At 38.2% G+C, this 21,012-nt stretch overlaps 2 protein-coding genes across 2 annotated transcripts in view; one reads left to right on the top strand and one right to left on the bottom strand.

Moving 5' to 3' along the window:
- Positions 1 to 1,484: 1,484 nt before the first annotated feature.
- GMPS (guanine monophosphate synthase) lies at positions 1,485 to 17,756 on the bottom strand. Its single transcript, XM_072408006.1, has 16 exons — positions 17,596 to 17,756; positions 13,489 to 13,670; positions 13,007 to 13,121; positions 11,908 to 12,005; positions 10,461 to 10,564; positions 9,757 to 9,950; positions 8,628 to 8,793; positions 7,870 to 8,021; positions 7,547 to 7,720; positions 7,014 to 7,119; positions 6,375 to 6,490; positions 6,013 to 6,138; positions 4,911 to 5,026; positions 3,616 to 3,746; positions 2,751 to 2,923; positions 1,485 to 2,070 (listed from the first exon to the last, which is right to left on the bottom strand). Exons 1-16 carry the CDS (start codon positions 17,620 to 17,622, stop codon positions 1,969 to 1,971), a joined length of 2,082 nt encoding a protein of 693 aa, XP_072264107.1. The 5' UTR covers positions 17,623 to 17,756; the 3' UTR covers positions 1,485 to 1,968.
- A 286-nt stretch (positions 17,757 to 18,042) lies between these two features.
- SLC33A1 (solute carrier family 33 member 1) overlaps positions 18,043 to 21,012 on the top strand; it is a 17,919-nt gene continuing 14,949 nt past the window's right edge. The window contains exon 1 of the mRNA XM_072408007.1: positions 18,043 to 18,190. The gene's annotated coding sequence lies outside the window, so the exon portion shown is untranslated. The remainder of the gene's footprint in view (positions 18,191 to 21,012) is intronic.

Here is a 21,012-nt window from a genome sequence, read left to right as displayed (position 1 = left end):
TAAATTTTCATTTATTTTGTCTAATTGCTCTTGTATTTTAGTATTAGGCAGGGTTTAAAATATTTTATACAGCCCCATCAATGTATAATATGCCAATAACAGGATTTTTTTTCATGGGAATGCATTTATCATTTTCCTTTTATTTCTTTTGGGAAAATTTTGTTTGGTAAAAGTCCTGTTTGGTATAATTCCAAGGATCTGAAACGGATTAAGGATTTATACCAAGGTACCACTGTAGTTGAGGAAGAAAGAAAATTAGGGTAATAACACCTATGTCACACCTGATGTCTTATTGAGGAACGTGAATTTTTTGGCCAGTGGTTATTTAGTGCAGTAAATGTTTTCTCTTTTACATGGAAAGGTTGGATGTACTTAAAAGTGAAGTTAAGCTGTAAAAGAAATCTGTAACTAGAGCAGAACCATCTGTCACTGGGTATAACTGTGCAAGCAGAGATAATCGACTTGCCTAAGATCTAAATAGTTTTACGGTTTGCTGTACTTGTGTTGTAAAGGCATTTGCAGAGACAAAGAGAAAGTGTATTACTATATTGTTGTATGCGAGTTGTTCCAGGGGACCCAAAACGTTCAAATAGATGTAGCCCTAGTCAGCAGGGATGAATTTACAGCTTGGTTAACTGTGGGATCCTAAATTACGTGTACAAAAACATTTACAGTACCTGTGTAAAAAAAAAAAAAGATGGTAAAAAACATATATAACCTTGATATGCTGGTTTTTATTTAACATTACCTCGCTATTCAAGTTAATGTCTGACACATATACATTTTACTGAGATGCAGAGGTTATGTGGAAATGTTTTCTTGCTTTTATGCATTTCACCCTATCTTTAAAAAAAAATGTAGGTCAATTTACATTTGTTGTTTTTTATGTCTTTGCATATAGAACGCATTTAAAAATAAGCTGTAGCTGCCCATTAATCAGGCGTGGATTACAAGAAAATATATAATCAGTTATGAGCTTACACATTTTGGGTGCGTATCTTACATCTAGAGGAGTTTAATAATATCTAGCAGTGTTCTTTCCAAGCCATACAGTAAATAGCTTCTGTAAAAGTGTACAGGGTATAATCCTCATACAGGTTACACATTTGTATGGTGCCCCTTGCATAAACGCACCCTGGTAATTATAAAGGCTTTATTTTTTATTTTTTTTTATTTTTTTTACAGTTACCTTACTTTACAGAAATATTACTGCATTCTGCTCATGTCATGGAATATTAAATTTAGGTGTAAAACTCTAAGGGGTCCATTTATGAAACAGTGAATCTAACAATAACTGAAACATTCCCCAGTGGAGAATCATACAGGTCCAATGGCAGTACAAGATTTGCCATCAGGGAATGTTTCAGTGAACATCAAATTACCGGTTTATATTTAGACCCTCAAATGTTATAAGTTGTTTTAAGACGCCCCCCCCCACTATATATAGTTATGAAACTTCCCAACAACTGGCAAACATATGCAACTCCATTTGGCAAAATATTTATTTATAATAAATCTGTTCAAAAGCTGTTGGTCACATCAGGTATTCATTTTACATTGTTGGGCTATTACAATGGTTTTGATAAATGTATATAAATGAACTGCCTTTTTTACATTTTACAAAATAAAACAAAAAAAAATTTTTTTTTAAGAAAGAAGGAAAAAAAATGCAACAACAGAAACACGTGAAAAACAGGCGGATTCCGTAAGACAAAAGGCAAAGCAGGATGAGTTGTTTGCCCTTAGGCAATTGCTGCCATTATTGTTACCCGTACAAGTCCTCTGCCCCATTAAAGTATGACCCAACATAAGTTTACTTTAGGTGCAGGCTTTGCGAACGGAATCGGATGTCACGTACAGTAGCAGCTCCAGTCAACTGAACAACAGTACTGCATGTCAACACTGGGAATGGTTTCTGATAAACGTCAAGCTGCACACAGTACTTTTACACCGGATTAAAACACATTATTACTCCCACTCAGTAGTTCCTGGTGGCTTTGAAGTCAAATCGTACATTACTCGAGAAATTCCAGGGATTTTCTTTATTTCCGTCACCATCTTCAATACAACCTGTAGTCAAAAAAAAAACAAAAAAAAAAACATTGGAATAAATCCCAAATAGCATGTTGCTTAATCAAAAATTATTGCATATTCTTGCATCCAGTACTTGTTGAGTGTATTCCCTCCTCACACAGCAATACTGCAAGATCTACACTGGGGGGCCTGAACTGCAAGGCCACATACACACTGGATTTTGGTATAAACCATCATTTCCTGACTTTCCGTAAACCAGTCGAATAAAGAAATGCTAAAAATGTGTGCAAATTCTGACACTTGAAGACTGGAGTCAAGGACAGCTGCTCTACACGTTTGATTGGCTAGTGTATGTTGACTTTTTTGGTATTGAAGCCAATTTCAACAGTGCTCAAGAACAAGCTTTTAAGTGCACTACTAAAAATTCATCAGCAGATGGCACTAGGCAGAGCATGCTGGCACAGACCAGAAAGAGGACACATGTACAAATAAGTTACAAAGCTGTCTTAAGCTAGAAATGTTGGACACAAGCCATTTGTCTGTGCAAAATTGTAAATATTAATAGGAATATTTAGTGTCATTGACAGTTGAAGGTTACTCTAAAAACATAAATGCATGTATCGTTAACCCTTCTGGTAAGTCAGAAGCAGCAGTAGCTTTTAAACCAACTTACCCTCTTAAATAGGTCAAACAAAACAAAGAATAAAAAGAAATACCTCCTCAGGGATTTCGTTGCCTGGTGTAGCAGCAATTCCAGTCATAAAATCACTTGTTATAAATGTCCGGATGACTACAGATCTTTGACATGAAGGCTGTTTTTGTAAAGGATCACGATCGAAGTGAAGTGGTGTCAATATGATCGGCATCTGACTTATTTTGCCAGCATAACCTTTGTAAAAACAAAACAAAACACACAACTAGTAAAACCGAGTAGCACAAACAAATACAATATGTGCATTCCAAATTACTGTGTTTAATAAATGCCAATGTTTCAGGTAATGCAAAGATTATATAAACAGACAGAAATAATGATATAAAGGAATAATGAAAATGGCAGAAACTTTCTTTTTCTATTACAATGAATAAAAACTATACTTACTCTGCAGGGTCGTGAAACTGCCAATATTAACGGTTCATGCACATAGCAGATTACTATCCTACGATCTGTTAAATCGTACCTGACTGCCTTGTACAGGATCCTACATTTTGCATATTAGAATTGCTTTAGGGACTGAGCCCACATATCTGCACCTCTGTAACATTATTACTGATACGCAAGAGGAAAATGTCACAGAGCAGCACAGAAATGTGGCAGACCCCCACCAGGGTACTTGCTTTAAAGGCTCAATATGAGTAAGCATCCTACACCGCATGCATTTCAACATACTGAGAAAGCAATATGCTGTGCTGTATTAAATCAATGTGCCAAAGCAGAATGCAGAGCACTAATTACCAGGGGACTCTAAATAAATAACAAATGAGTCACTGCAATTATACATGTTTGCTGAACCCACACACAGGAATTAAAGTGATAACTTGACAACACTAGAGATAGCCAATTACACAAAGGCAGCTACTTACCAGACTCTCTTAAAATATTGTGTGCCTCAAAGTCAGCTTGCCGTAATGTACTAAGCACTCCTGTGGTTAAAAAGGTAGGGGTAACATCTGTGGGCGGTTCCTTCACAGGTGGTCCAAAAACATATACCACTCTAAAAGAAAGAAAAAATATCATCTTTTAAAATTCCCTTGCCAGAAATGACAGTTGATTAATTTATAGAATGAATATGACTTGTTTACAATTAATATTGTACCAACCTATTACACTGCCTTTATGCAGGATTTACATCCAGCCCTTCACTACAAATTACAGCCCAATATCCCATTCACAAGAGTACATTACTACTCTGCACCTAAAAGGAACCCTTACGATGCTAATATGGAGGGTAAGCAGTGCTGATTTCACTTTCTAAAAATGCAAGTTTTCAGGTTGTCATTTTGATCTGAAAAAGAAATGCAGATAGAGAAATCTGACTTCATTGAAGTACATCTGTGTTTCTCAATCAGGGAGGGTTCCTCCAGAAGTTGTTAGGTGTTCTTTGAGCAATTTGTGTCACTCAGGTCAGTTACCACTGACAGCAATGATCTTTTTGACTATGTAAGGGTGGCAGCCTTCCCAATGCCCATCAGTGTAAGAGGCATTCTTTCCACTACCACTACTGTACGCTGTAGGAATAGTAATTATAGCAGTTTCCCTGAAGACCTGAACATTATTTTAAGGGGTTTCCTTATTGTAAAAAGGTCAGAAAACACTGGTCTACATATTTGTTCCGGATAAGAAATCCAGTATACCAGTCAAACAACTAGCATTTTCAGTAAAATAGCTAGAATGACAAAAAAAATTTTGAAATGGATCTCAGATGCATCACAAACAGTTGTCGAATCTACCCATCAACACAAGCCAGCAACACATCAAGGTCAGCAACACGGGAAATCTATACGAACAGAAACAGAGTGCCATTCATCAATTGTTAGCTGCTTGGTTGTCATGCTGTACCCCCTGCTCAGAAGTCAGTGTGAGTTAGCATAGGTTTAAACATTTGCCATTCTGGGTCACTAAACATACTAAAGCAAAAAATTATGAAAACTTCAAAGCAAATACCATTTTCAGAAGGTCATCACTGACAGCCCCCATATTACCCTTGGGAAACTTTTCATCACTTGGTACCTAATGTTACTCTGTTATTACGAGCAATAAGAACAGATTAACTTACATGCATTATACCATCCAACCTACAAACAGTCTTATATGGCACTTCTCTATATCAATAAACCAGTGTACCATTTTTTTTAATGACTACAAATGTGATATTTACCTGTTGATATTGTGACACATTCGTGGTATAAGCCTGGCTAAGTACATAAGGGATTCCCAGTGTGGAGCATCTTTACTTGAAATTCCACATACATAGCTGTATGAGCGACAGTCACCCTAAAAAAAAAAAAAAATAGCAAAACAAAATATTTTATTTAACATTTAAAAAAGTATTGTCATGAAATTTAATCTGACTGCAATTTAACAAAAAAAATAAGAGGCTGCCATTCTTGCACTTCTTAAAACTGCTAATGTCAGGTTGTGATGCTAACTTGTGGCCTACAAAGGTTTGATTTGGGTAAGGGATTTTAAAGAAATTAAGCAAATAAGTTAGTAGTCAAGTAGCCAGCATTTTTCTTTAGAGGTATAGGGCAACAACTGTATCCTCCAAAGTTTCCACATGACAGCCTTTTCAGTATGATCAACAAATTACATGAGAAAAGGCCAATTGAGCCTGGCGAGCCATAAATAAATGTTCAAACTAATCATTTACAATGATATGTAGCATACAGAGTGTTCAATGTTACTGCTGTAGAAATTCAGTTATTGGTATTATGGTAATTTCTCAGTTAAAAACCAGGTGACAAACAATACACAGAAGAGATCTGCAAGTATAACCAAGTGACAAATATATTCCATTGATATAGTCTAAAAGATCAACGTACTATGAGAAAACAGAGCTATGCCTTAAACTGACAAAAAAAAAAAAAAAAAACACTAAAAGGTTGTACTCTATTGGCAAAAGAGGCATGCAATGTCAAAGATGTCAGTGCCCACTCCTGTCCTGGATCTGTGGTCGCTGCAAGGCGGTAAAAGGTGGGTATGTGCTATCTGCTAAATCTGCTGTGCATAGTTGCCGAATATGGCAGAAGCTCATCACCCACCAATTCTGCTTTATGGTAAATCTACCCCATAAGGGTTTAAAACTGTAAACAGTCTGCAACCTTACAGTGCCTATAAGTTGTAAAAAGCCCACCCTTCCTGCACGAGCCAATAATGCCAACTCTAACAAGGGGCAAATATTATCAAAATAAGAAAAGAGAAAAACTTTTTACAATCAAAAGACACATGACTAATAAGTGACATTGGAAAAAATTGCTCACCTGCACTCCAACAGTTTTAATAGGCAATAAGAAGGCATTCAGTGAATGTAGACTAGTGATGTGCATCAGTTTTTCCTGCTCCTCCTCTGTTGTGCATGCTTTGACTCTTTGTAGCAGGGTGTGGGGCTGTAAAGAATAAATAAAATAAAGCTTAACACATTTCTAACATACTATATGCTGTGTAATAACGTAATGCTGAGTCAAACACCACAATACAGAAATACAAATTTCTGCTGGCTTTCACAGACCATGAACCTTTATGTGTATTAAGAGAAACCATTTTTTTTAAGTAAACCCTAAAGTCAAAATTGCTTACAATATCCAAAAAAATAAACCAAGCAATATTAGGAAGGATTGTGTACCTTTTTAACACTTGCTGAATAATCTGCAACTATTTTCAATATATTGTTTGTCTCAGGGAAATCTTTGCAGATATAAGGCTCTTCGGCACATATTACTCGAATTGCTAATCCTGGACCTGTCAGAGATGAAATAAAAGGCAATCATAAAAAGGTCTTAAAAAAACTGAAAATAAAGCAAATGTACTTTATTAAAGTTGTATATTTAGGGTAAAAGTTCAAATTGACAGAACATTCAATGCAGAAATACAAATGCCCCTCTTGGATAACAAAACAGGATAGGGGAAAAATGTTTAATATGGCATGCCTAGTACATTTCTCTTGTCAAGCTGGCAATACACTCTTGTTGCCTTGAACATCCTATGGAGGGGAAGGTTTCCTTCACATGCTTGTATAGGCTTCCTTCAGGATATTGGGTTTGTTCTCATCATTCAAACATACAATTAAATGGCTCCAACCTGTGTGCCTCAGGGTCAGTTTAGCGAAAGACTATAATCCTCTTTATAGAAGGGCTATTATGAAAGAGCTGCACAACACATTGCAAATTATTGAACGTGGAAAGCAGATATAGGGTGGCCATGACAGTCTGCCCAGATCTGTGAAAAAAGGTATGTCTGCCATACGAAAACACCCAAAACATACCTGGGAAGGGATGTCGGCTGACTATTTCTTCAGGGAGACCAAGCTCTCTTCCTAAGACTCTGACTTCATCCTTGTGAAAATCTTTTAAAGGTTCTATTACTTTACCCTATGGAAAAAAATAAAGCTTTTATAATGCAGAAAATGCCAAAAAAAGTTATTCCAGCAGTCAGAAGTGATTATCACAATTCTTAGGAAAGCCATACACAGACCAATCCTTGTATTGTAAGATTTGGTGCCAAAGTGTGTTATAGCTTTGTTTTTTTTCCTCTAATATACATGCTATGTAACATTCACAATTTCAACAATAGATTTGCTGATTATGGTTGTAACAGCCTTACAGCCTTTGCACTGTATACAAATCAGTGGTCTTAACACATAATATTAAAATATAGGCATATGTGGACATAAGCACATTTCTTCTTATACAAGCTGCAGGAAATGTTTTTAAAAAACAGTAAACCCACATAAAATTGCATATTTTTTTCTAGAAGCAGAACCAGTTTCTATAACAAGAAACATCACATAAAAATTACCTCTTCCCTCAGCTTTCTTATAAGTTCTGTGTCATTGTGATGGGTTTTTATAACTTCCGCTTTAACACTGGCAATAAGGGACGCACTTTCTATCAGATCCGGTCGTAACGTGCCTTGAGCGAGAAAGACTTCTTCGGGGTTAAGATTCATTTCACCAATAACCTCATTGGCAATCTGAAAAAAAAAAAAAAAAAACGATATGCAAAGAATTACACTTGAAAACAAACCTATCATCCAACACAAATCAGGACACTAACTGCATCATCCAAAAAGCTCATTCACTCAGCATCTGTGCAGTCTATCAATACTCACTACCAAAATACCTTTACAAAGGTGTCACCAATGATTTTCCTCTTCTCATCTGGATTTGTTGTCATATTAAGGGTTTTGCTGATTCTTTTTCGTGGTGTTCTGTCCTCATCAGATATTGGCAATGTTGTTGTACCGTTATAAAATGAATGTGCTGCATTGACAACTGTTAAAAAAAAAAGTCTATAATTATAAAATATAAAATGCTGCTAAAGTAATCTAGCATACACAGTACTACCTTATGCAAATATTGTTTCATCAAACAAAACCATCCAACAAGGTTTTGTAATACTGGGTGCTATGGGGCTCCAAATCCAAGCCAAAGCTTTAGGAGTCATTCACACTACAGCTCACTTGTTTACAAGCTTAGACACACATAGAAATACAATAGTGTGCTTTTGTTGAAGATCCCTCCATAAGAATACATCAAAAACTCAAGCAGGATGACAAGTACAGCCTGTCTTGGCATTGCCAGAATACAGTGTTCATACACTGCACCAGAAAACCTATTCTGAATATAGAAAAAATTCTTTGTTGACTGAAAATCATGGCCAACTTATAAAGTAAACCTTTATTCTGTTATTTCACCATCCTATATAGCTGAAATGGTGTTCATTTGTCTAAAAAAGCTCAACTCTGCTTAGTCCTTATTAGTACATTGTGCTGAAAAGACACCCAGCATGCACCAGCACATACATATTTTACATTTGTGGCAGTGGGAGGCTTTTTTTAAGGTGCATTAGACTGTACAATTCCAGCAAGTAGAACATACCTTTGACTTGAATTCCCAATTTCTTCAGTGCTTCTTCCACAGACTGGCTCTCTCGTTTCCGCATAAAGCCATTGTCTATGTGCACTGCAATCACTTGGTCTTTGTTTAAGGCTTTGTTTAAGAGAGCTGTGCAGACAGTAGAATCTACTCCACCACTCAGTAGCACCTGCAGATCACAGAAAAATGCAAACATTATACCCATGAAAGGTTATTTTTTTCACAGCAGTAAACATTTGCTTACAAACTGCTTCATAATCAGGTATTAAAAAAAAAAAAAAAAACATATACTGAATACTAATTTCCATAATATCCAGAACAAGAACTAGAACGCAATAAAATTCATATAGTTCACAGAGAGCAGCCATATTTGCTCATTAGATATGCAGGCTCTGCTTACTACGCAGAAGTTCTACACGATGGTTGTGTCTCTCACAGCGCAAGTCTGTACTGTAGATCAGCCAACTCACTAAAACAATGCACAGTCTGTATGTTAGATTTCTGACTTAAGGGTAATGGAAAAGAGCTCACATTGGTTCATCTCCAGCTTAAAGTCACTCTCTTTCCATGTCTGTTTTCAAAACTGCTCATTTTAAAATTCTTTCCCACAAGAAAATATGTATTCATGTAAAAAAATGTTTTTCTGTTTGATGTACTGCCCCTTCTTTCTATCACTGATCGCTATGAATCTAGAAATTGACATCATTTACCATGCATAATGCCCACTATTGCATATTTTTGTTGAATTTGGGTACAAGACTTACAGTTTTTCCTTAAAGCAGCAACCAATATAGTACACTATCAAAAATGGGGAAAACATGCTGATTTTCAAACTAATATGCTTTCTTAAGGTGAAATGCAAGTTAAGCGGTTGATAAAACAATACAGTGCAGGGATCTGAATGAGCTATCAGAACCTAGCTGCAAGCTAACTATATTTTTGCCTTGCAGCTAGGTTCTGATAGCCTGAGGACGACAGAAGTTACAGGAAGCTCAATGAAGCCAACTGTAGGTCTCAAAAGTGACACTCACCGTTCAGGGACATACCCTACCCAATTATTTTTTTTTTCAGGAAAATGACCACTTTAAGCAATTATCATCCTTTTGACCCACATTTGATATAAATTACTTACCAAAACTTTTGATGATCCCACTTTCTCCTTAATTTCCCGTATACATTCAATTTCTCGGTTCTGTACAGTAAAGGTCCCACTACATCCTGCAACATCATACAGGAAGTTTTTCAACATCACTTTGCCATTCTCTGTGAGGCCAACTTCAGGATGGAACTGAACTCCATAAAGCTTTTTGGACTCATTTGCAATTCCTTAGAAGAAAAAGAAACATAAAACAAAAAGAAGAAATGTTTAAATAACTGAACCCAGTTCACAAGGACCCTTGGAGCACATACAACATCTATTTCTTAGTTACAAGTTGTGAACTGTATATTAGAAAAGTAGAACTCATGTACCAGTTAGTATACCGATAACCTAATCATATCCTTAAAACCTGTACATTATTTATTACCTGCTGCATTGTGTTTAGGAAAAAAAAAACCTTGGTTATTCTGGCTCATTGATCATCCCAATTTTTTTAATTACCACAGACTTCCACAATCTCAGGATTAAATACACACACACACACACCATTGTAGGCTTAACAAAAGCTCATATGTAACAAATGTTATATCACATTATGATAAACTGCTCACATGATAGAGAGAAAGTTATTGAGTGTAGAAAGAAGAGACAGAGAGGGATCTATATATAGTTAGTCAGGGTCAGATTAAGGATACCAGATAGTCAAATGACTTCATGAAGACATTTAATATGCATACCTGCAACTATGTTTCCAGATCGTGCAACAACCTTAAACCCATCAGCTACCTTGTCCACGCTGTCACCATGTGTCAACAAAACAACTTCCTCCTTCTGCAGTCCCCTGAAAGCAAAGTTTAAGCCATTAGGAAGCAAACCTAATACAAGTTAAGACAGCTTGAAGAAACAAGGGAAGCTTGGGCACTGGTACATTTTAGATACATACTTTTTTAATAGCAGGGAAGATCAAAGTCATCATTAATGATTGTTAGGGCTATGCCATGACAGGAGGAGGCTATTCCACTGGCACCCCTCAAAACTGGATGAACTACTTTTTCTACTAATTTTAGGACCATCGTTATTAGATGCACAACTGCTATCCAGCCTTGAAGTCCTACTAAACATCTTTTGGAAAGCCTTGCTCTTTTCTGGCAAGCAAGAAAAACATCTGTAGGTGCAGGGGATGACTGCTAGGTCTACAAGAAGCACAATCTAGCCAGTAAGAAATGTGTAGGCAACATTGGAACCAAAGGATTTCTATTAATATAACACAAAGAAGGCTTTTTGTTTCCCCCATATCACTTCTAGTTGCAGAGGAATACAATACAGAAGGCATACTGACTGACTCATATAGCCAGCTATTTTTCAGAAAGAATAAAGTTTATTATGTGGGAATGTGCAGAGTACAAATGCTCCCTTGCTAAAACAAATTACTCCTGATTGATCCTATAATATCCAATAATTGTGATATAGTGATATGGAGTTTTTAATATATATAGCAAAAGATACAAAGTGAAAGGGTGATGCATACATAACAATGTACAAGAATATGACATGCCTGAATATGTGATACCCATCACTGTACATGGAGTGAAACTGTCCAGAGGATGTAACACATAGCAGACAAAACAAGTGGACTTTTTTTTAATCTAGTAGACATGGAAGTGGGAATAGCTTTGACCCCACAGGCCGATATATGAGCTGAAGCAAAAGTGTAGATTTTGTTCATAAACGTCAGTCGTGTTTAACATGTATTTTATGGTAACATGGGAGAATGACTGATTATGGGGTTTATAGGATCTAATTAAGTATGAACAACAAGCTCAGGTTTGCGCCACAATGACTATAAACATACAGGAGGCAGAGTATGCACAGAATGGAGTAGTTCTTAGATAGGAAATGCTGTGCGCATAGTTGCTACTCCTCTCTGCCTTTAGGTCTCCTACCAAGTATTGTTTTCATTTAAAAGTGTGTGTAAATATATACCCACAAAACCTTCATTAACATAAGATCGTTATACCATATTCAAGACTATATATGCACAAAAAGCTGCAAAACCGTACTTTTTTTTTTTTTTTTTTACTAAATAAAATCTTATTTATGCTGGATATATTGACAAACAATTGAAGCTCTTTTTTTTTACTCCCAACATGTTCCATCAGCTAAACATTAGAATAAGTCAATTACCTGAACAGAGAACAAGTATTATCAATGTTGATACTGAACACACCGTCTTCTCTCACATTTTTCTTATGGACCGTTCCTCCAAACACTTTATTCATCATCTGTAATACAGACCCAGAATTATATAAACAAAATTGCATAATCTGCTATAACTTTTACTTGATTAAATTCCGTTTGAACTAAACTAAGTTAAAGTTTTTATGTATAACCTATTGCAGATTCATTCATTCTTCCACAAATGTACTGTACAATAAAAATGTCTTTGGCTGCAATCCTTAATATAAAAAGTAACATCAATACTTCCGATTCTCTGCAGCTTTTAGAAAATATGCCAAGTCTGTGTCAATAGGGACAGATAAATTCAATTCTTCGGTCTTTCTCTGTTTATCGAGCAGGGGGCATTCTTCCTATGTCCTTGTCACCATCTGTGTGACGTGACCATCTGTGTAACACTTACTCTGGATGCACAGAGATTGGGTCTTCTCACCACCCAGCATTATGATGTCATCATACATGGAGAAGTGGCACAGGAATTCACTGAAATCCACCTACCAAGTTCCATGGGTCAGTGGCCCCACACATTGGCTACCATAGGACCTGGTAGTGGTTTAGGTAAAGGATTTAAAGGATTTATGGAAAGTATATCTTGTATCAAATTTTAGGGAAAAAAAATGGGGAAAATTGTTTTTTATATATTTAAAAACAAAGGAACTACTGGGACTATTGTTATTCCTACAACATGACACGAGAGTCATACATATTCTAGGCTACTGATTCAAAGTACTGCAAAAAAAGGACCCATCTTGCAACTTCAAAAAAAGTTATCAATGGATATCCTAATATGTTTTTTTACATTTTGTTGTTATCCAATAAATGTTTATTTTAAAAATCTCTGTGCAATGTGGAGGGCAGACTTCAGAGTCTCCTTTGTACAAAAAATGTATCTTTCTTCTCTTTTCATATTTCTTTTTTTCATATTCATGGACTAGATGGCTCATAATAATTTAAAGTTTTACATTGCTGCATGTAAAGGGGGGCATAAAAGTCACAAAAATAAATATTATTACCTACTAGGTATTATGGTTGTGTAGCAATCACATACCTGCATGCCATAGCAGATTCCAAGCACTGGCTTTCCAATTGTGAATATGGCAGAGTCAAACCAAGGTGCATCTTCAGCATATACAGAATTTGGTCCTCCTGATATGATTATAGCACTGCAGAGTAGCAAGGTAAATGACAGATTTAAAATCTTGTAGTCTCGGGATATTTAGGAATAAAAAACAATTACTGGTTATTAATTATGATAAAAATATGAAAAATGATTTAAATTCATCCAAAAGGTGTTCTATGACTAGATATGATACAGTAAAATATTGACTCAGCTGACAGCTGTATACCAGCAACACACCTACCAGCTTATGTTCAAGGCTCAAAATTATAATCATCCAGAATCAAAAATATCCCAAGGAAATAAACTTCCCAGCAGAAATATTAGGACAAAACAAATATTCAAGGACATGGGAACAAAAACCCTGAATAACACAAATACAAAACATGGGCACAGAAAGGAATCTCTCTTACCGGAAGCCTTGTTCTCTTATAGCAAATGCTGGTGTTTCCAATGGATAGATTTCAGATTGCACAAAGAACTCACGAACACGACGGTCAATAACTTTTCCATACTGTGCACCTGCATCTAGGATGACCACTGATCCCTCGAAGCGATGCTGACCATCTTTAACATCTGTTCCAGTCTTGCCCAGCTGAAAAAATATATATTTAGTAATATATAGAAATAGTAAAAATGCCAGAGATTACAAAAAAATGTGCAACAATGGGTGTGTGTGTGTGGAGTTTTTCAGAGCTGAAGTATACCTCATTAACATAGTAACATGTTTGAGATGAGTAAAGTCAGTGTTGATCTTTTATCCTCAGTTGTTCCCTATATGTTCCTGTAAATTTATGTTATTCTTGATAAATAAAACTGAATTTTAGAAAAATATACAAATTCTCTCGAAATAACTGTCTGCCCTCATAAGCCAGCTTTTCTGTCCTTTTCTCCTATCTTGTATACACATAAACAAATAAAGCAAACTAGCAGTTTACCTTTTCCATAGTTGTCCCAAAGACATAACCTGTAAACCAGTAGTGCTAAGGAAGATCGGGCAGCTGCAGTGTATAACTATAGTGAAGATTACCCAAAGAACTGTATGACTATTACTCACATTCAGGCTGCCAATGCAAGGAAGGGGTGTAGATGATTGGGTATTACACTCTTTGGGAGGGATCGGCAAGGAAAGACTAAGGACATTCCTAATTAGAGACATGTGACCACAAGACACGTGAGGTCACCAATGAACCGGACAGAAACCATAGATAAATGATGACTTGGCATCTACAACTGAGTGAGTGCTGCAATTCAATCAAGAGTAGCTGGAACACCCCGGAGGATATGAAGGTAGATAAAACCCATGCTGGGAACCATGTGAAAGCATGGAACTTGCATACAGTTTCTAATCTAATTATCTCTACACATCCTTCCAATTTCTAGCAGATGAAAATCACAAGACTTTCATATTCACAAATGTGACTCTCATGCAAGCCAAAAACATGAGAGTCCTTGGACTAATCTGATACAAATGAAATGGTATGCATTCCAAAGCAAAACATCAAATAGGTGCTGTCTATAGTGGATTAGAGGTATAACATGCTTTCAGGTTTCAAAAGATCTCCCCAACTGCGACTTAGCAATCAATTTTTGGCAAAGGTTCCCTGCTTTTTTATGCTTTAATAGTGCCTGTACTATTGTTGGAGAGGATTATTCACATCCTGTCCTGGGCTGCATACATAGTCCCCATTCTGTTCTATGGAGGGGGCTTGCCAGAGATGAGCACAACAGTTCGTCTCGGGTGATGATTATCTGATGTGTGTACATTAAACTTTATGAGCAAGGAGGGTAAAGAAAATCTTCCAATGGCCACAAACATGTCCCCACTTTGCAAAAATAAATTGGCTTCAGTGGTGCTGTGAAAATCTGTAAAATCACAATCCTAGAGTTGTGTCCTGCAATGCACATTTGCATTTGATACCTTCTAATTACAATAAAAAAATGGTGAATATTTTAAAACATCCACTTAGTTTTAGTCATTTTCAAGAGTATTGTAGCAATTGGCACATATTGCTCCATGGACTTGCCCTGGAAGATGAAATATTTGGGGCCATCCCTGCCAGTTAAGAGATGAACAATAAAATTCATGTTGAAATTGCTGGATGATAAATGTACAAAGGATGGCCATGTAGAGGAATGTGCTGCTGTATGCTCATATAAAAGTTTCTCTATTCATTATCACACAGTATTTATATAGCGCTGACGGCAGCGCTGTACATAGTCATGTCACTAGCTGTCCTTCAAAGGTGCTCAAAATCTAATGTCCCTACCAAAGTCATATGTCATTAACACAGTCTAAGGTTAATTGGGTTCCCACCAAAATTGACCAATCTGCACGGTTTTTGGATGTGGGCGGAAACCAGAGTAGCCAGAGGAAACCCACGCAAACACAGGGAGAACCTGCAAACTTCATGCAGATAGTGTCCTAGCCGATATTTGAAGCCAGGACCTAATGCTGGAAAAGCCAGAGTGCTAACCACTGAGCCACCATGGCTGTAGTAACTGAAATAATTGTGAATAGCACCACAGACAATGATGTAGTGAATCACAATGCGAGGAACCACATGGTAATGCATTGACTTACCAAACAAAAAAAAAGGTCACAGGCACCTAGAGTGCATTGGCAGCCACACATTGATGATATTGCACATTAAAGCACCACCTAGTAAAGTAACATTATTCTTTAATAAAAATATTAATGGATGCCTCAGACTTACATATAAGATGTCCATATTGTGGTCACAACTGTTCAGAGAAATCTGCCTTGGTGTGGTCCTGTGTTGTGTTTGTAAGATAAGAAACTGGTGTCCTCATTTAACCTTTGTACTGCTTAATCTAAACATAAAAAACCAACAGAAACTTAGGCTGGGTACACATGTGCAATTGATCTCTCAGGGCAAATATTGGATGATAATCTTATGTGTGTACACCACTCGTCATCCATCGTCGAAACGACCGGCCAGGCGGATCCACGGACGATGGACGACAAACGATCCGAATGAAAGTGAAGGGGAGAGCGCACAGAGGGGTGCCGCTCCATCGTTCTTCCCTTTCCATACAGCAGAACGGAGATGTATGTACAGCACTCCTTCATGCATCGTGCAGTCGCTAGTGGTTGGAAAGGATCGTGAAAGACCCTTGCACCCTTGATAATTGCACGTGTGTACATAGCCTTAGCAAACAAAATCATTTCTGCTAAGAGAAATGTATATATAGAAAGGTTTTCATATAAATATGTGAAATATGAGGTCTAAACATTTGTATCTGTAAATATGAATAATTCCTTTATTCTATGTACAGGTATAGATGCCCCATGTGCATTGGAGGAATTGGGGAACTACACAAAGTTGCCTAACTGCCTCTTCTCATAATGAAAGTCTAAGGTTCGCTACACATGGGCAAAAACTCCTAATAACTGCACTCAACCTGTGTGATCTGAAGTCAGTCACATATCCCAAATTCTGTGCAACATTGTGACCTTCCAAGCCCATCATTTTCCTCATCCAGTCCATAAAAAGTTGGAGCCTCTGTCACTTTTCTATTGCATTTGTTTTCCGTATTGTAAGTATGTTACTAAGGATAGTCAGTTAGGGATTTTAGGTCCCCGATTTATATTGGGAGAGCAAATACTTGGATGTGCACACAATAAAACATTTGTATCGGCAATCGCCGATTCCCAACATATCCGATCACTTCACAAGCCATCAATGAGTGAAAAATGAATTAGAAGCACATTTTACTTCTGATTCCATTCACATCCGTATCACTTTATCAGATCAGAACTAGAATCTCTGCCCATGTGTCCCAGCCCAAGGGTCAGATATCTCATATATAAAGCAAAAGCTAGGATAACATAAATCTATGCTGCAAAAGATCTGAGATTCCCCTAAACGTATAATAAATAATTTCTGGTTTGGAGGTGCACAGATGTGTAAATCATGTCTCCATCTAATCCCACAGATGGGATATACCAGGGGAAGAGATACAAAATAATAATCTGCACATATATCACTATTCAGTGTCAGCTGCTGTGTGTACCATGTAACAGAAGGCAATATGACATACATTGGTATGGGAAGGCAGAGAGGAAATCATTGCCCTCATGTGTCTCCCACGTGTGTCAGAGGAAACACACACACACACAAGTTACCCCTCCCCCACACACACACACATACATATATATATATACATACACACACACACACACAGATACCCCATATCCTATATGAAGCTGCCCTGCACCCCGATGACGTCACATGTAAACAGAGGGGGAGGGGGGGGTCCCGGTACTCAGCGGTGTGCTCCGTACAATGATGGATGTGATCACACCTCTGCATACAATGCTGCACACACAACTAACAGAGGGCGCAGCATCACCCTAAAACGGGCGCGGGCAGAATGAGGGGTCGCTGCCCCCCGCCTCATCCCTCTCCCTGGGCTGTGAGAACCACGCAGGCCTCGCCTTGGGCTCTCCTGACCCCCGCTCTGACCCGGCCTCTCTCCCCTACCTAGTTACTGACCTTGGATTCTCCATTACACAGAGCCATGGGTGGCCGCGGGCTGAGCGGCTGTTTGTACAGAGAGCTGTGTGAGATCGACTCCTGCTCCGGCTAGAATGGTGGCGGCAAGTGTGAGCTCCGCAGTCTCCCCGCCTACACTTCCCATCCTCCGCCAGATGGAGCCCGCGAGCAGCACCTTGGGCTGCTGATAATCCAGCCGCCATTTTACTTTTGGGACTGACCACACAGTTACCTCTAATAAACATTATAATACAGTTTTATAAAAATCCTAACGAACCCAAATAGCAAGAAAAGCCCATACAACACTTTAATCAGAGTAGTCTTCCCGCAAACGCGACTGACAACGGTACAAGTGGGCATTTCACCCTCACAAAATATGGCTTTCAGCAAGTTTAGTGACGTACAAGGCATTCCTAAACCGAGCCTCTTTTCTAATATAGCTCCAGGGCAATGGAAGCTGCTAAGTGCTCCCCAGTCTACAAATCTGTAGAACATTAGTTCCGGGCCAGTAAGAGAAGGAGGAGAGTGTTTCAGGACGGACATTATTTCCAAGGATGGCCGGTAAAATATTGTAGTGCTGAGCTGTCACTAAAAGGTAAGGGGGAAATCGCTGATATTTCACTTTTCTTGCTATATAGGACTCTGGAGTCATTTCATAGGGGCATTATGGTGATATTCTGGGAGTTTTCTATAGATATAAAACATTGGTACACAGCAGCTGTACACAGAATGAAGGTTCCCTTCCTCATGTCTGTAGAGCAGAGGACAGCAATGTATTATTGGGGACACAGCTAGCACTTCCTGTCTCCAGCCTGTACCTTGTTACTCTGCTTACCACCCATTAACATAACATTTGGAGCCTCCTCAGTCTTCTGTAATAAAGTTTCTGTCCTGTCAGCTGTCCCTGATACATTCCCCTAGCAGTCCAGGAAACTCATAACTTTAATGATATTTGTGTAAAGGAGTGACAAATATTACAATATATTCACAGTTCTATCATATAATCACCATTGCTGCTTATGTAAAGAGACCCTGTCACCAAAAGTACAGAAGCCACAGGGATTATAAATTCTCACTGCTAGTGTTTTCCATAAATGAGTTTATTTGTAAGGTGACATTTATCTAATAAAAAATATGATCACTAAGGAAAAGCCAATTCAATAGGAAAGCCCCTCTCCTTTCTTGCATCTCTAACCTTCTTATAATATTGTATTGTTTGTGCTGGCCCAGCTCCTCCATTCATCCCCTTATTTCCTTACATTTTCTGTAGCTAATTCTATAGAACGACACCTAAAGTGGATCTAAACTCAAAAAACAAAAAGTCTCCAGGAGGTAATTGACAGAATAGGCATGCAATGTCTCCTTTGTTAAAGAGGAACTAAACACAAAAGTCTCCCAAAACAAAAAAAATCCATTTACCTTCAATCCCGCAGGGCAGTCAATCGGTCCAAAAGTCTCTTGCGGTTCCCGCGTTGTCCCGGCATCCGTCTTCATGCCGGCATCTTAACTTCTTCTTCTGGGTTCTTCTTATGTCACTCGACCCAGGCCCGAGATTGGGTGACCTAGGTTGGAAAAAAAACTTGCCGATGTCACTGCACATGCGTGAGATCGGCAATTTTTTTTCCCTTTTCACAAAAAAGATCCTTGTGCGCATGCCTGAGATGCAGAAGGAGCACCCAAGAGCCTCCCAGGATGCGTGATGTAGGTATCCCGGGAGGCTTTGCGCTCCCATTCATTCTCGATAACCTAGGCAATCGAGAATTAGGGGGTTGTCTACCCTTTTATGTAAAGTGAAAATTGTGAGTTTAGGAATGCTTTAAGTAAATAAATCCCTGGCTCCTGGTGGCATTTTGTTTCATGTCTGTACTGTATGGTGCATGTGCCGTGTAATGTACAGCCACCCTGCAGTGGTGCCACATACGGTGCCAGCTGCCAGAGATAATCTGAGCATGTGCAGGAATCACTAAATCATTATACACATGTGATGTTATGGGAAGAATTATGATGAACTAGTGACAGTGTCCCTTTAAAGGGCTAGAGCAGCAGATCTATGTTATCATGTTCGGTATACACATAATAAGCAATGCGTATGTCTATCACTTCCAGGTATTTATTATCTCTCCCTGAGATTACAGGGTTGATCCTGAGCAAGAGTTCACCTGCTGTTTATAGGAACAGAACAAGTGCTCAACCCAGGTTTTTTATTTGAGCTGGGTGGGAAGAAATTGTAGGCAGATGGCGACCCTGTATTGTGACCAAATTCTTCAGTAACCACCCAATAACAGCCTGGTGGTTACTGAAAAGTGCCAGGTGATGCGCCCAGCTAAAAGGGTCTGGGGAGAACATGGAGTACCATATTTTGAAGTTGGATCAGAGATCTCATCGTTCTGTAAGTCCCGGTGTCTGTACTGTTCTTGGCTATCTGACACAAATCAGTCCTGTGCTGCAGCTTCTCACCTTGTGACTTGTTACAATGTACAGTCTGATCTCTAGGGGAGAGGAGACTGAGGAATTCATTCTTTCTGCCTGCAGCAGACAACAGCATTATCTCAGTCTAGGTAAAGTCACTGGACTGCCTTTGATCTGATGCACAACTTTTGTTTTTTAAAGCTGATTCATATTGTGATATGTCAGGAATGTTTCATTTAGACCTTTAAAATTGCTGAAGAATCCTATAAAAAATAAAGCTGCCAGGCTATGGACATGCAAATATTCACATATTTTAAACATGCCATAACGTAGCTTTGAGTAATTTATCCTGAGTTACCAACATTGGCACCGACCTCCCATCTGGTCTTGTTTCCTCTACCTTGTTAGTAAGCAAGCAGCATGTGCTGCTATCTCTTTTGTGATGATTGAAGACCAATTTCTCCACATTGTCTGCAGCTACCCAGGGCGGTAATTGTGCATTCACTACTTGTTAGGAATATGTTTGGGATTAACAGGGACTGTGTTGCATGTTTAAATGTTTGTGGTGCACATGGGTTGCTGAATACATCATATCGGGATCTGGGGATAAAGAATGTACAGACCGAGTTCACCCAGGCAGCACTGTGTACAGTAAGTATTTATAAAGCACTTAGAAAGCTTTCAGCAAGCTGGGGCAGCTTTCATTGATAGACCTCAGCGAGTGTTGGAAACACATGATTTATGATTATGTATGCACATTTATAGCTATAGCAGGTTTAGATTTCATTCTCCGTCAAACAAAGTATTTTTATTTTAACCTTGGTTGTAAAATACTAGAATATAGCAGTCAATGGACACATGTGGCTGGCCTGTAACATAAATTGAGATATTTAGGCCTAGACCTTTATTTTACAGTAAATAACAAATACTTGAGTAACAGGCAAGGCAGAAGCTCAAGAGGATATCTACTCAGGTCCAGTCATTGGTAGCCCATATATGCTCACAATA

The sequence above is a fragment of the Pyxicephalus adspersus genome, chromosome 4 (assembly GCF_032062135.1).
Source record: "Pyxicephalus adspersus chromosome 4, UCB_Pads_2.0, whole genome shotgun sequence".
In the NCBI taxonomy this organism is placed as follows: domain Eukaryota; kingdom Metazoa; phylum Chordata; class Amphibia; order Anura; family Pyxicephalidae; genus Pyxicephalus; species Pyxicephalus adspersus.
Note: the sequence above shows the minus strand (reverse complement) of the source record. Positions and strands in the feature narration are given on the sequence as shown.